Genomic DNA, 13,437 nt, shown 5'->3' on the forward strand with positions numbered 1-13,437 from the left:
TCTGATTCTTGATAATGTGTAAAAGGAAGTAAATAATCCTTTCAAGCCAGCAAGGTGGATCCTTGGAAACTATTTAATACCACGATCTTATTAAAAATGTGAGAAAATTGGTTTTAAAAATTGCTTTAGGTTAAAGCAAGCGTTGCTTAAAATTGTTTATTAAAAAGGTACCAATTACTATTTTTTTAACAAGTCCATATCATTAGGTATCTCTTGGCACCCTATACTAAATGAGTGAGAAAAATACTATATAACAATCTGTCCTGGGAAGTAGTCATAATAATGCTTCTATGTCAACTAAATACTGAGAAATAAGGAAGCATAAAGTGTATTTTTATATCTACCTCTTTAAGAACTTTGTATAAATATATATAATAACTTATGTTTTTATCATTACACATTTAAGTATTCCTACAAAAATGCTGTAAGTATACATAAATACTTCCCATTTTACAAAAGGAAAGGGTTTCAAGAAAGTAGCTAATAGAAACAAAGCAATCACTCTGTGTTGCTGTATGTATCATATCCAGTGTATGACCTGTTACCCTAAATTGGGGACTTTTGTTAACATATTGTGAAATATTAAATGAAGCTACTGATACCTGCTTTTTTATAACTCTAAATCCCTGGTGGCTCAGACAGCAAAAGCGTCTGCCTACAATGCAAGAGACCTGGGTTTGATCCCTGGATTGGGAAGATTCCCTGGAGAAGGAAATGGCAACCCAGTACTCTTGCCTGGAAAATCCTATGGACGGAGGAGCCTGGTGGCCTACAGTCCATGGGGTCGTGAAGAGTCCGAAGGACTGAGCGATTTCACTTTCAAATCCTATTTTTATTAAGGGGGGGGGGGTGGCGGAAGGAACAAGAAAATGGAATGGGATCTAAGCTTGCAGGGAAAATTTAAAGGTGGATTTTATTTATTTGAATCATATTGCTCATATAGAATGGCTATAATAAACTTTGCCTACTTTGGAAAACAATGAGCTTAATTTTTGTTCTCCAGGCTACTGCAAATAAAACGATATTCCATAAAGCAGGTAAGGTAAGTAATTGTTTGGCCAGTTACAAAATCAGACACTTTTCTGCAAGTTATTCATGCTACTAATATGCTATTAACTGTTATAGCTTACAGTCTCAATTGTCGGAGATTACAATCCTATCTGTTTACAAGGGCTGCTGCTGCTGCTGCTGCTGCTAAGTCACTTCAGTCGTGTCCGACTCTGTGCAACCCCAGAGACGGCAGCCCATCAGGCTCCCTGGTCCCTGGCATTCTCCAGGCAAGAACAGTGGAGTGGATTGCCATTTCCTTCTCCAATGCATGAAAGTGAAAAGTGAAAGTGAAGTCGCTCAGTCCTGTCCGACTCTTAGCAACTCTATGGACTGCAGCCTACCAGGTTCCTCCATCCATGGGATCTTCTAGGCAAGAGTACTGGAGTGGGTTGCCATTGCCTTCTCCAATACAAGGGCTAACTGTGCTATTTTTCACAATAATACATCCCATTGCACTTATTCACAATAATACATCCCCCATTGCACTCTGAAAAGTAAGAGCTGCTAATTTTAAAACTTAGGACAGCTGAAGATATCTGAGGTTGAGAATGAATAAGTTATAGGAGAGGTAGAGATACTGATAGCAAACTTAAGATTTCAAAGGCACACAACGAAATTTGGTAAATCTCGTGTATTCTAGGTGGTAGGACTGAAAAATCAGTGTTACCCTTACAATGGCACTGTAGTAAACAACATCATTGTAGTAAAGTAGCTTTTATTTGGTCTCTCGTACTTAAAAGTAGAATAAATGGAATGCCATCTTGACTCTCGCCATAATAGTAAGGCACAGATATCTGATTTCTTCATCGGAGGCCAGAGGAAGCAAAAACCTCCTTATGGAAAGAGATGGCGGAGTTTGGCATTGAGCTCTCTCTCCTTGCTTAAAAGATCCAGGCTGTGCTTTTTGAAAGCTTCGGACTGCAGCCTGAGTTCATCATAGGCGGCCTGGATGCCATCCACCCTGCGCTGAAGCTCCCGGACTCGCAAGTTGCTGTTCACGGCCACGGCCTCTTGCTCAAAGCGCTCGAGCGCGTGCCTCCTGGCCACGTCGGCCATCTTCAGCTTCTCCTCCAGCTGGCGGATCTCCGCTTGCTTGTTCTGAAGCACCTTGCCCCTCTCCATGGACAGCAGCAGCAGCTCCTCTTTCTCCCGAGTGACTGTCTGCAGCCGGGCCCGCAGCTCCTGGTTCTGCTGGCTGTGTGCCTGCTCGGCCTTCGCCGTCTGCTGCAGGGCTTCCTGCTGCTGCTGCTGGAGGCTCTGCAGCTGCATGCGCAGCTGCTCGGTCTCCTCAGTGTGGGCGCAGGCCTGCCGGTTCTGCAGCTCCAGCAGCTCCTGCTCTCGGGCCTGGGCCTGGCAGACATCATGGGCGTACTTCCGTTGCAGGGTCTCCAGCTCCTTGGCGAGGGCCTCGCTCCGGGCTGTGAGCTGCACCACTTTGGCCTCCTGGGCCTTTAGTGCTGGGCTGAAGAGCTGGTCATTCTCCAGCCTCAGCTTCTCGTTCTCCTCTCGCAGCTTGGCGTTCTGCCTTTTGTGTTCATCCTTGAAGCGGATCATCAACTCGTGGTTGGAGGCCAGGGTCATAAAGCGTTCCTCCAGCTTCTGGGCCTGCTGATTTTTGGCCTTCAGCTCCTCGGCCTCCAGCAGCCTCTTCTCCTCCAGCTCGGTATTGAGCAGTTCCAGGGTCTGGCAGCGCTCCAGGGCCTCGTCGGATCTCCGCTTCAGGATGCAGATGAGCTGGGACTGCTCCTGGATGCGGGAACACAGCATCGCCCGCTCACTCTTGTCCTCCTCGGACAGCCCCCGGAGGTTCGCCAAGGCTTCCCTCAGACCATCCAGCTCCTTAAACTCCATCTCCTCTTCCTGATCTTCCAGTTTTCTGTTTTGCTTATCTAAGGGTTCTTCAGAGGGTGGGGTGTCCATCCTGGGAGCCGCCTCTTCCTGAGGCATTGGCACGCTCCTCTACTGACTGCCCAGCTGACTGCACAGCACCCCACCATCCAGATTTCAAAAGCCACGGTGTTGCTAGGGTGTCCCGGCAATCTCCCGCAGTTGCTTGTGCGCCCAGTAAGGAGCCCTGTGATTGGTGGACCGGTCTTCAGACTGCTGTGGAGTAACAACAGGAGGGAGTCCAGAGCCAATCATGTCAGGTTATGCTTGCCTTTCTAGCCAATCACAGCCCTCCGCTAACAGCCCAGGGTCTGGCATGTACTATACAGAGATGCCAGCCCCACTTGATTTCCAGCCAGCAGCAGGGGGAAGAAACCTGACTCCACCTAATCTCTTGTGGAAGTAAACAAATCAAGCACTGGTGACATAGTCCTCCTCCCTGTCCCCACTTCAGTGGTCATGAGAATAAAGTCCGCTGCATGGAACCGTTGGCCCTGTAAAGAAATTTGTAATCTATAAATACAAAGTAGCAGAAGAACCCTGCGAACAAGGATCCTAAATGGCTGTGACTTTGTACCTGTAGTGATTAACACAGCTCAGTGAAAGAAGAAACCCCAGAGAAATGTCTCTTGTTTCTTGAAGCACTGTCCCCAACTGGGAATATATTTATTATCTAGAACTCCCTTTTTACCCATTAACACAATATGGTTACAGAGAAAAGCCTAATGGACAATATAGGTGTGATAAACATTAAGACACACACACAAAAGTTCAAATGAGGCTTACCTTATACATACCAAAGTCAGTTTCAGATGGATTAAACATCTGAAATGTTTAATGTTAAATGTAAGGACTAAAATGAAAACAAAATATTAAACATGGAGGGACGTCCCTGGTAGACTGTGGTTAAGAACCTGCCTTGCAATCCAGGGTACTAGGATTCGATCCTTGGCCGGGCAACTAAGCCCATGAACAACAACTACTGAGCCCGCGGTGCCTCAACTAGAGAGAAGCCTGAACGTGGTAACAAAGAACCTGTGCTCTGCCATGAAAAGACCCCTATGCCACAATGAAGACCCTGCATGCTGCAACTAAGACCCGACAGAGCCAAAAATAAAATACTTTTTAAAAATGGAAACTAGAGGAAAATAAAGGTAAGCATTGAAGCCCTGGGTGAGGAAGGACTTTCTTAGCCTACATATTATGTAAGAGACGAATAAGTTAAAGCTTAATTGGACTAAGTTGAACATCTAAAAGATATAAAAGTTATATATAATTTAAAAACTGTGAGACTCTGATGTCTCTCTATCCTTTTCTTTCTCTGGACCTGCCTGCTGCTTTATTCCCTAACCTAACCTAGCTATTGAAGTTTCCTTTGTTGGCTCTGTCTGTTGGTGTCCCCTCTGCCTGAAATGCTTTTTTCCTACCTTGTTACTTTAGTCATTAACTGCATTTTACACTCAGTTAGGAATCACCTCCTTCATGAAACCTTTCCTGACCCCTAGAAGGCAATGGCACCCCACTCCAGTACTCTTGCCTGGAAAATCCCATGGACGGAGAAGCCTGGTGGGCTGCAGTCCATGGGGTCCGGAAGAGTCGGACACGACTGAGCAACTTCACTTTCACTTTTCACTTTCATGCGTTGGAGAAGGAAATGGCAACCCACTCCAGTGTTCTTGCCTGGAGAATCCCAGGGACAGGGGAGCCTAGTGGGCTGTCGTCTATGGGGTCGGACAGAGTCGGACACGACTGAAGCGACTGAGCAGCAGCAGCACTACATGTACATACATGACCACTCACCACTTTTAGAGCAGTCACTCTAGCCTATTTGAACTTCTAACAGAGCATTTAAAAGCCTTATTACACTCATCATTTATGCCCCTGCCTCCCACTATTAAACTCTGAGATCCTTAGGGGTAGGGACTGTGTCTGTTTCATCCTTAATGATTAGATCAATGCCTTGGGGAGACTCATGTGTGTGTTGGATGGATGTTGAAGTCAAAAATCAAATGGAGAAAAATATTCACCATAAATATGACAGACAATAGATTTACATTTTTACAAAGAGCCTGTACAAATCAATAAAGCATTAACATCTTAAAAGAGAAATGAACAATTCACAGATGAGGGGGATGAAATTGCTAATAATCAAACCCCATCGGTGACCCAATAAATGTCAGTTATAAATAAATACTTCATCTATCAAATTAGTCAGTAAGTTTCCCCTTATTTTTAAGACAATCCAGGACTGATAAGGGTATAGTGAAATATGTACTCTTCTACTGTGATCAAAGTCAATTGATGGCATATATTGCGAACTTAAGACATATTTATGCCTTTTGAATTAATGATTGTCCTTCTGGGGACTTCTTTGTTTCGGAAGAAATAGTCTGAAAGAAAAAGTTTTATTCAAAGTATGGTTCATAACAACTGAAAGTTGGAGACCTAAATGTCCAAAAAAGAGAAAATGTTAAGAAAATTATGATATCCTCATATATAATAAAATATTATGTAGACATTAAACATTAGCATGTTTATAGGTAATTTAATGGCATGGAAATGCTTGTGTTTGAAAGATAATTGAAAAAAGCAAGATTTAAAAAAGTTAAAATTTAGAATGATCTGAATGATGTGAAAACTTAAGCAGAGAGCAAAGAGCTAGCTATTCCTGTGATCACTATTTCTGGTGGTCAGACTTAAACTGTCAAGTCATGATGATAAGGAAAAAGTCTGGGGTGTTACTTATGGATGGATAGATTTTATAATGCTTCAGATTTCATGTAGAGCAGAATAGATCTGAAAGAAGAGTCTGAGATTTTACTTCTGGTCTCAGAGATCAAGCTCTCTTGTCCCCAATCCCCACTCTGATGTTTATGTAGAGAAAACAAGAAAGCAAGGCTGAGGACTGGGGAAATCTCCTGAACTAAAATTTTAGCAACAACTCCGATTGTAGGATATTTAGGGTTTATGAAAGTGGGTTCCAAGATTTTTAAAAACATAAACATATTTTAAATTTCCCTCTCACGCCACTTCTTCGCTGTTCCTTAAATTTCAAGCTTCACACACTGAAATAAAACTTGTAAGACTGAAGGAACTGATGCTAAGGAACATTAATAAATTAGACACAGCACTCTTCTCAGAGGACTTGCAGTTCAGTAATAATGACTTTTGATTCCTCTCTGCCATGATTGTTTTCTTTATTCTACCTTTTTTCCCACCTACCTGTGATCCTGAAGGTGTTCAGTATATTCCCTTCCAAGGGAGGTCCAAGTCACAAACCTTGGCCAACGTTCTCCCTAGTGGTATCCAACAAGTACCCCCACCCCCAACCTGCCTTTAAGTTTTTAAATATCTCTTTTGTCTAAGCTACTATTAACCTATTAACATTTACAGAGTTCTTCTATACACCCTACATGAAAGTGAAAGTGTTAGTTGCTCAGTCATGTCCAACTCTTTGTCACCCTATGGACTATAGCCCGCCAGGCTCCTCTGTCCATGGAATTCTCCAGGCAAGAATACTGGAGTGGATTGCATTTCCTTTTCTAGGGGATCTTCCCAACCCAAGTATTGAACCCAGGTCTCCTGCATTGCAGGCAGATTCTTTTTCATCTGAGCCACTGGGGAAGCCCTATATACCCTACGTAATAGTAGGCATTTGTACATCTTTCTTCATGTAATTCTAACAATATTCTGAAAGATAGGCATTTTGATCCACATTTCATAGTTGGCAGAGAACAAAGAAACTAAGACACAGAGAGGTTAAGCAAGTTGTCCCAAGTCACTCAGAGAGTAATAGAGACAGAATTCACATCCAGATCTTTTTGATACCAAAGCCCATCGTCTTTAGTTCATCATTCATTCAGTTGTTTAATCATTCATTCATTCATTCATACATTCAATTCATATGCTGAGAAACTGTTATATCCAAGGTTTGCAGTCCTGGCCCTTAAGATGACTACAGTAAAATGGTAGAGACAAATAATAGAAAAATGGCTATTAGGTGTTATCACTGCTAACAGAATCATGGATAAGTTAGACATACTACTCTTCTCAAAGAATAAAAACAGGGGTGCAGTGATCTGAAGTCTGATCCCACATCCTGACTGAAGTGCTGAATGTGGAGAGTGAGAGTCTTCTTTTTTAAGGCTGAAGGAGAGGCAGTTCTTTTGGAACAAGTCAGCCGAAGAAGTGGAAGGAATGTGTGTGACTGGATCACATGGGTGGGAGCATTTGTTTTGTAAAACAAACTAGGGAAATTAGTGAATGAGTCTAGGAGGGGGTGGAGATGGGAGAGCAATCCCAAAATCAGAATGGGAAGAAGAGTACAGGAGAAGGCAAATGTTGAGGGACTTTTAAACCTAGATGGTGAGTATGGATGAGAGATATGCAAAGAAGTCCATGTAACTTCCCTAGAAGTGAGCCTAGGCTAACAGTAATCCTGCTTTGGTGGATGCCAAGGCCATGTGACCAGGTTATACAGTCCCCAGGATCCTTACCACCTATTTAGAAGCTGCAGCAGTCACGGAGGGCATAGAAATGTTGGCTTCTCTGGGAAAAGCCAGCAGTGACTTTTCAAAATATTACTTCATTTTTAAAATAATGGAATTTGGAAGTATTTTCACCAGAGGGGGATACAAATTGCAATGGCTACCTAGCTCTTGATTTTTTCAGTGCCTGTCTATATAACACCCCACTCTTCTGAAAATGGATCACTTCTCCCTGGCCATAGGGTGGGCACATAACTCAGGTAGGACCAATCATACGAGCTTACCCTATCCGTTCCTGGCCACTCTGAGTGGTGCAGCAGGTGAGGACATGACCCAAGCTCAGCCAGCTTCTCCCAAAGTTCTCTCAAGCTGAACCTAGGAAAGAGGAGTGCTTTAGCTGAGAGTTTGTGACGTTGGAGCTGTCTTTGGTGCTATTTCCTACTCCCAAGGAAGTCAGGGGATTCCCTGGTGGCTCAGTGGTAAAAGCAACCACCTGCAATGCAGGACACCATCAACAATGCAGGAGACGCGGGTTTGATCCCTGGATTGGAAAGATCCCCTGGAGAAGGAAAATTGCAATGCACTCTAATACTCTTGCCTGGGAAATCTCATGGACAGAGGAGCCTGGTGGGCTACAGTCACGGGGTTGCAAGAGTCAGACATTACTTAGGGATTGATCCACCACCACCAAGGAAGAAAGAGACAGTATTGGAGTTCCTGGGAACTCATGTTTCACCCATGAGTCCCTAAAGTCATATATACTAACAAAGTGTCATACATTAACCTAGTGTATTTAGGTTTATTTCTGATTGGGTTTCTGAAAAAAAGGAAAAGAGCCCTAAAACATGCAGTCCAAAGGAACACCTCTAATTTAAGAAAATGAAAATTTTCAGCAGGAACTTTGCCAAAAAATCCCACTGAATCAAAAGTCTGCCAACCTGAGTTCACTAAAGAATTCAGGTGGCCCACACTTTATAATGCATGAAAATCCCATTTAGACTTTGTCTTACAGCCAGGTGAGATTAAAGATTTATATTTCTTTTTTTGGAAAAAAAAAAAAAAAGAAAAAGTGACACGACATCTCCCTGGATGTCCTGAGGCAGTTGGAAGTTCTTTGGGTAGATGCAAGGATGGTGCTGTTGTCCACTCTGATGTTTTGCAAATCTGAGGCTGGGGGAGGCAGGCAGTCCTAGCCCTGGATGGGGAGATACTAGAACCGATCTTATTAGTGCTTCTGAGATGGCTAGATGCTAGCAGATGGTTGAGAAGGTAACTGGAAAAAAAAAAAAAAAAGGGGGGGCCGAGAAAGTAGCTTGTAGCATGAAGTGACAGGGGCTGAAACAGGGTCTGTACTTCTGCTATGGTTGCAGGCCAACCTCGGAGGTGTGTGTCTGGTCACCTGGTCTTGCCCTTGGCTGCAGTCAGAACAGGAAGAGGAAATACAACTAGATAAACAACCTCCTAAAAGACCTCGAGAGACAATGGGGCAAGGCTGTTGTTCTAGGTTAGTTGCTTTTACTGGCCAGTGGGTCAAAGGTTCCAGCATTTGTTTGGGGGAAGAGGCAAGCACTGAAGCTGTTTTCAATGACATTTGTTAGATACTTGTTTTAAGATCTCACTGTCTTGTCACCATCTAGGCTTCCTCTGCCTGCGTGCTTAGTTGTTCAGTCACGTCCGACTCTTTTTGACCTCATGGGCTGCAGGCTCCTCTGTGATTTTTCAGGCAAGAATATTGGAGTGGGTCGCCATTTACCCCTCCAGGGAATCTTCCAGACCCAGGGATTAAACTCATATCTCCTGTGTTCCTGTATTGCAAAGCAGATTCTTTACCTGCTGAGCCATCATCAGCTTCTTTTGGGAATGACAAGCTAGTGGAGTTCTAACAGGGAATGATGATTCGTGTATTAAATGACCCAACAATGTCTTTATGGAAAACTTTAAGAATAAATGACAACTTACCTTCAAAGCTTTCAGCTACTTCTAAAAAATAAAAGTTCTACTCTTAATAACATAGCTGAAGCTTCCAGTTTAGAGAAAATCTTGCCCAGAGTTGCAGCAAAGACTTTGGAGAAATATTAGCCCAGAAGTTCTTTAGCCTGGCTTGTGAATTTAGATTATAGAATTCCTTCTTTAAAAGAAGTTTTTTTAAATTTTTATTTATTTATGTTTGGCTGTGCTGGGTCTTCACTGCTGCGTGCAGGCTTTCTCTAGTTGTGATGAGTGTGGGCTACTCTCTATTGCAGGGTGCAGGCTTCTCATTTCAGCGGCTTCTCTTGTTAAGGAGCATGGCTCTAAGGTGCATGGGCTCAGTAGTTGTGGCACACACGCTTAGTTGCCTTGTGGCATGTGGCATCTTCCCAGACCAGGGATTGAACCTGTGTCCCCTGCATTGGCAGGCAGACTCTTAAGCACCAGACCACCAGGGAAGTCCTGGACTTTAAGATCCCTAACATAAAGTATTTCATTTAAAATAAGAAGTCAGATTACTTTGACAATACCATTAAATCATATAATAATTTATTCTAAGGGTTTTTACAAAATACTTTATGAAAATTATACATACATAGGAAGGACAGTATAATTTAATAATTTACATTCTAATTAAAACTTAGTCGCAAATCATGTTTGTGACCACTCTCATGCTGCTTCATATAGTAGAGTTGTAAGAAAAACAGAATCTTATATATGCAAAGGTTTTGTTCTTCATTTTATATATGGGTACCCTATTATAAAATACAGGCTTGAAACTTAGGAGAAAATTAAGCCAAAAACTTAATTTCACCTATGGCCAGTGGGTGGCACCAAAGCACATAAGACTTTAAACATTGGGAAAAGAGAACACTTCTCAAAGCAAAATACATGCAGTAAATTCAGTCTCATTGCCCTAACATGGAATTCCATATTTCAATAGAGACTACAGAGTTAATAGTTTTCTTATGAACAAATTCTTTATCTTCACGATATTCTAGTCTTTTTTTTTTCCCCTGCTCATAGGAATATCTTTGAGTCACTCTTCAACAACTAACATTTTTTCAATTCCTGCAAGGGTTTTCAATGATCAAGTGGGAGGCCTTCCTAACCCTTTTGTGGTTTGAAACACATGATAGCAAACTGGAAACTTTTGCTTATTAACAACATTTAATATTTTTTTGGCAGCTTTTTCTTTGAAGCAGCAGCAATGCTTTGATTTTCTTAGCTTTCTCAACCATCTTCTTTTAATCTTGCAGTCACAAATTAAGTTACACATTTTGTTATTATTTAAGGTTTTAGTCCTTGTAACCAAAGAAGCATGTGCAGGTTGACTTTAACATGCTATGTAGCATTTGTTCCAGGCAACAGATGAAAGGTGAGGATCTCTGCCTACAAGATCGGATTCCACCTGTCTGGTGGTTTTCAGTGGAGGAGCCCGTGGACTTTGGCTTCACTTGGAAATCTTGGCAATCAACAGCATTCGGAGAGGCAGGATTGCTTCGATCCAAGTGTTGGGAGACTTCACCATCTTTTCCCAGAGAGCCACTTCCTCTGAAGTAGAGTCCATCCAATCCACTTCAGTACCATAGCTTTTGCCTGGACAAAAAAGGAAAGCTTTGCATTTAGAAAGGAATAGTTCATTGGGAAAAACTGAGTCATTCCTTAATTATAATCACCAATGGAGACAGCTAGGAAGAGTTTTAACATCACCAGTAAGGCTGGGACTCAACAGAAGAAAAGATCTGTTTAATCATATGAGATGTCTGATAATGGAACTCTCCACAACTGGGATTATTCTCATTACTCTCAGAGTAATGACTTCTCTTCTTGACCATATAAAATGTAGATGAGAATCTGTCAGGTGTATAATGGAACAGTAGGGAGGATTCCAGCATTGGGTTGAAAGCGACAGTAGGTGATCCCTAAGAAAGTGTAGTTACAGCTTTAGTGTCTAACAGACTCAATTTTGAATCTTGGCTCTGCCACTTGTTAGCTCTGTTTCTTAATTTCTTGGAACATAAGTGTCTCTGGGTATAACATTAGAAATAACTCATAGAACTTCTGTGAGGATCGAATGCAATAATGCAAATAAAGCACTCAGTACAGTGACCAGTGCTCCATAAATGTTAGCTGCTATTATTATGCAAAGCACACATTTAGCCATGAAGGGCCATAAACCGTTTTTCAGGAAAGGGTAGTGACGAAGGCTTTTCTGGTTTCCCCCACAATCACTTAAGCTCTGTGTGGACAAACACAGCATCCTGTTAGTCTTCATATCTCGAGTCCCTGGCACACAGCTTGACATTCCTTCACTCATTCATTTCACCACACTTAACAGAAATAGAGTATCTGTTTTCATTAGGAAGAAGCAAACCAACCAACCTCTAGTGTCTCCAGAAGCATTAGACTCATGGAAAATTAAAAATGTAACACATGTTACCTGTTCCAAAGCCAATCCGAAGACCTCCCAAAAACTGGTTGGTTAATTTGTAATGGTCCCAGACAGTAAGCTCTACACAGGCTTCTGTCAGATCCTCAGGCCTGAACCCATCATAGACCATGGTGTGGTTGAAGACAGGGTTGGTGGTTTTCCCCACAGCTCTCGTCTTCTGGCGGCTTTTCCTGCTTGTGTCTGGAAGGATGGTACTACAAAAGCAAACATTACCATGAGAACTCTCATGCTTTTAGTGTGCTTCAGCTACTGAGGATTGGCAAGAGGACATGGAAGAAAAAAGAACGTAGAGAGATGGTAATGGTGGGCATTCTGCTGGCAAGATTACGCACTAGAGTGGACCAGACTTGCTTTGAGGAAGTCCTGACTCTGCTACTTATTGGCTGTGTATTGTGGGAAATTGACTTAACTTCTCAGACACTTGCTTCCTCATCTATGAAATGGGAATGGTGATGCCTACCTCATAAGGTTAATATTAGAATTACAGATTAAGCAAACAACTTAGTTCAGTACCTGCATTTAGCATTTACTATATAGCAACTGTTTGAGGATTCCTCTAAAATCTACTCCTGATTATCTGTGAGAGCCTAAGAAATTAGTTTTGTACAGAATTGAAAAAGAAAAGAAACCTCTCCAATTCCCTAGATTTGACTTTGGGAATAAATTATATTACATATTTGTGATTATTTACATATAATTTATGGTAATAATTGAAATTAATTTACCCTACCATGCCTCTTGTAAAGGCAAGAAGGGTTGGGCCTAGTCTTAGAATGGGAGATTGACCTGAGCTGAAAAGCTTACCAGTTGACATCTGTGAAGAATATGTATAGGGAAAATCCTAAATAATGTCATATAAACTTAAGTAGCTATAACTCATCTTCTGATAAAATCTATATAGATAAAATTAGTTAGAGAGAGTCAGGATAGCACAATAACATCTGTTTAGTTACTATTTTCTAGATGCCAGGCATTTACATTATAACTGAGAGAAAGGTTTGCAACTTAAAAACCCAAACTGTTTCAAGCTCTTATGAGCTAATTATTAGTGTGGATCTGTTTATCAAATAACTTCCAAATATTCACAGGCTGACGCAAAAGGCTTTTTTGCAAATGGGCCACAATACAGATGTTCGACAAATGATACAAGGGGTGTGGTATCACCATTAGCCATTGCATAAACCCTTTGGTACTGAATATTGTCCTCACTAGCAGATGTACCTCCTGTTGTATATATTCCCTCTTAAACTAAATGGAGCTTTGCAAGGGGTTCATGTCAAAGATCCTTCTAGCTTGTGTAACCACTGTCTCAAGTTATTTCATTTATACTATGAATGATGAACTTCAGCATCACAGTTACAGAAAATTAAAACCAATTGGCAAAGGCCAGGCTATTGTGGAACTGAGGGAGGCAGAATTATTGATGCTGGTACCATTTAACAAAAGAATTTAGATGGCTGCCTCTTAGCAGTGGTAGATCAAGGCACTCCTTCACCCAGATGTGCACTTCTCCAGTTGTAGGAAGTTTTTTACCTATAACAGAAAAAGAGAGAGAAAATGAAATTCCACTGCCATTCCTCTCTTGGCAGT

The 13,437-nt window shown here is 41.9% G+C and overlaps 2 protein-coding genes across 9 annotated transcripts in view; both read right to left on the minus strand.

The window, feature by feature from the left end:
- Nucleotides 1-1,748: 1,748 nt before the first annotated feature.
- CCDC89 (coiled-coil domain containing 89) lies at nt 1,749-3,367 on the minus strand. The gene has a single exon (XM_055583503.1). The coding sequence runs from the start codon at nt 2,995-2,997 to the stop codon at nt 1,885-1,887; it is 1,113 nt and encodes a 370-aa protein (XP_055439478.1). The 5' UTR covers nt 2,998-3,367; the 3' UTR covers nt 1,749-1,884.
- A 6,552-nt stretch (nt 3,368-9,919) lies between these two features.
- Nucleotides 9,920-13,437, minus strand: part of SYTL2 (synaptotagmin like 2) — a 119,141-nt gene continuing 115,623 nt past the window's right edge. For all 8 annotated transcript variants that reach the window (XM_055581537.1, XM_055581536.1, XM_055581535.1 and 5 more), the window contains 3 exons: nt 13,281-13,380; nt 11,836-12,041; nt 9,920-10,991 (listed from right to left, as the gene is read on the minus strand). In XM_055581537.1, the coding sequence (XP_055437512.1) occupies nt 10,846-10,991; nt 11,836-12,041; nt 13,281-13,380 (452 nt within the window). In that variant the 3' untranslated portion in view covers nt 9,920-10,845. The remainder of the gene's footprint in view (nt 10,992-11,835; nt 12,042-13,280; nt 13,381-13,437) is intronic.

The sequence above is a fragment of the Bubalus kerabau genome, chromosome 5, assembly GCF_029407905.1.
Source record: "Bubalus kerabau isolate K-KA32 ecotype Philippines breed swamp buffalo chromosome 5, PCC_UOA_SB_1v2, whole genome shotgun sequence".
NCBI classification, from domain to species: Eukaryota; Metazoa; Chordata; class Mammalia; order Artiodactyla; family Bovidae; genus Bubalus; species Bubalus kerabau.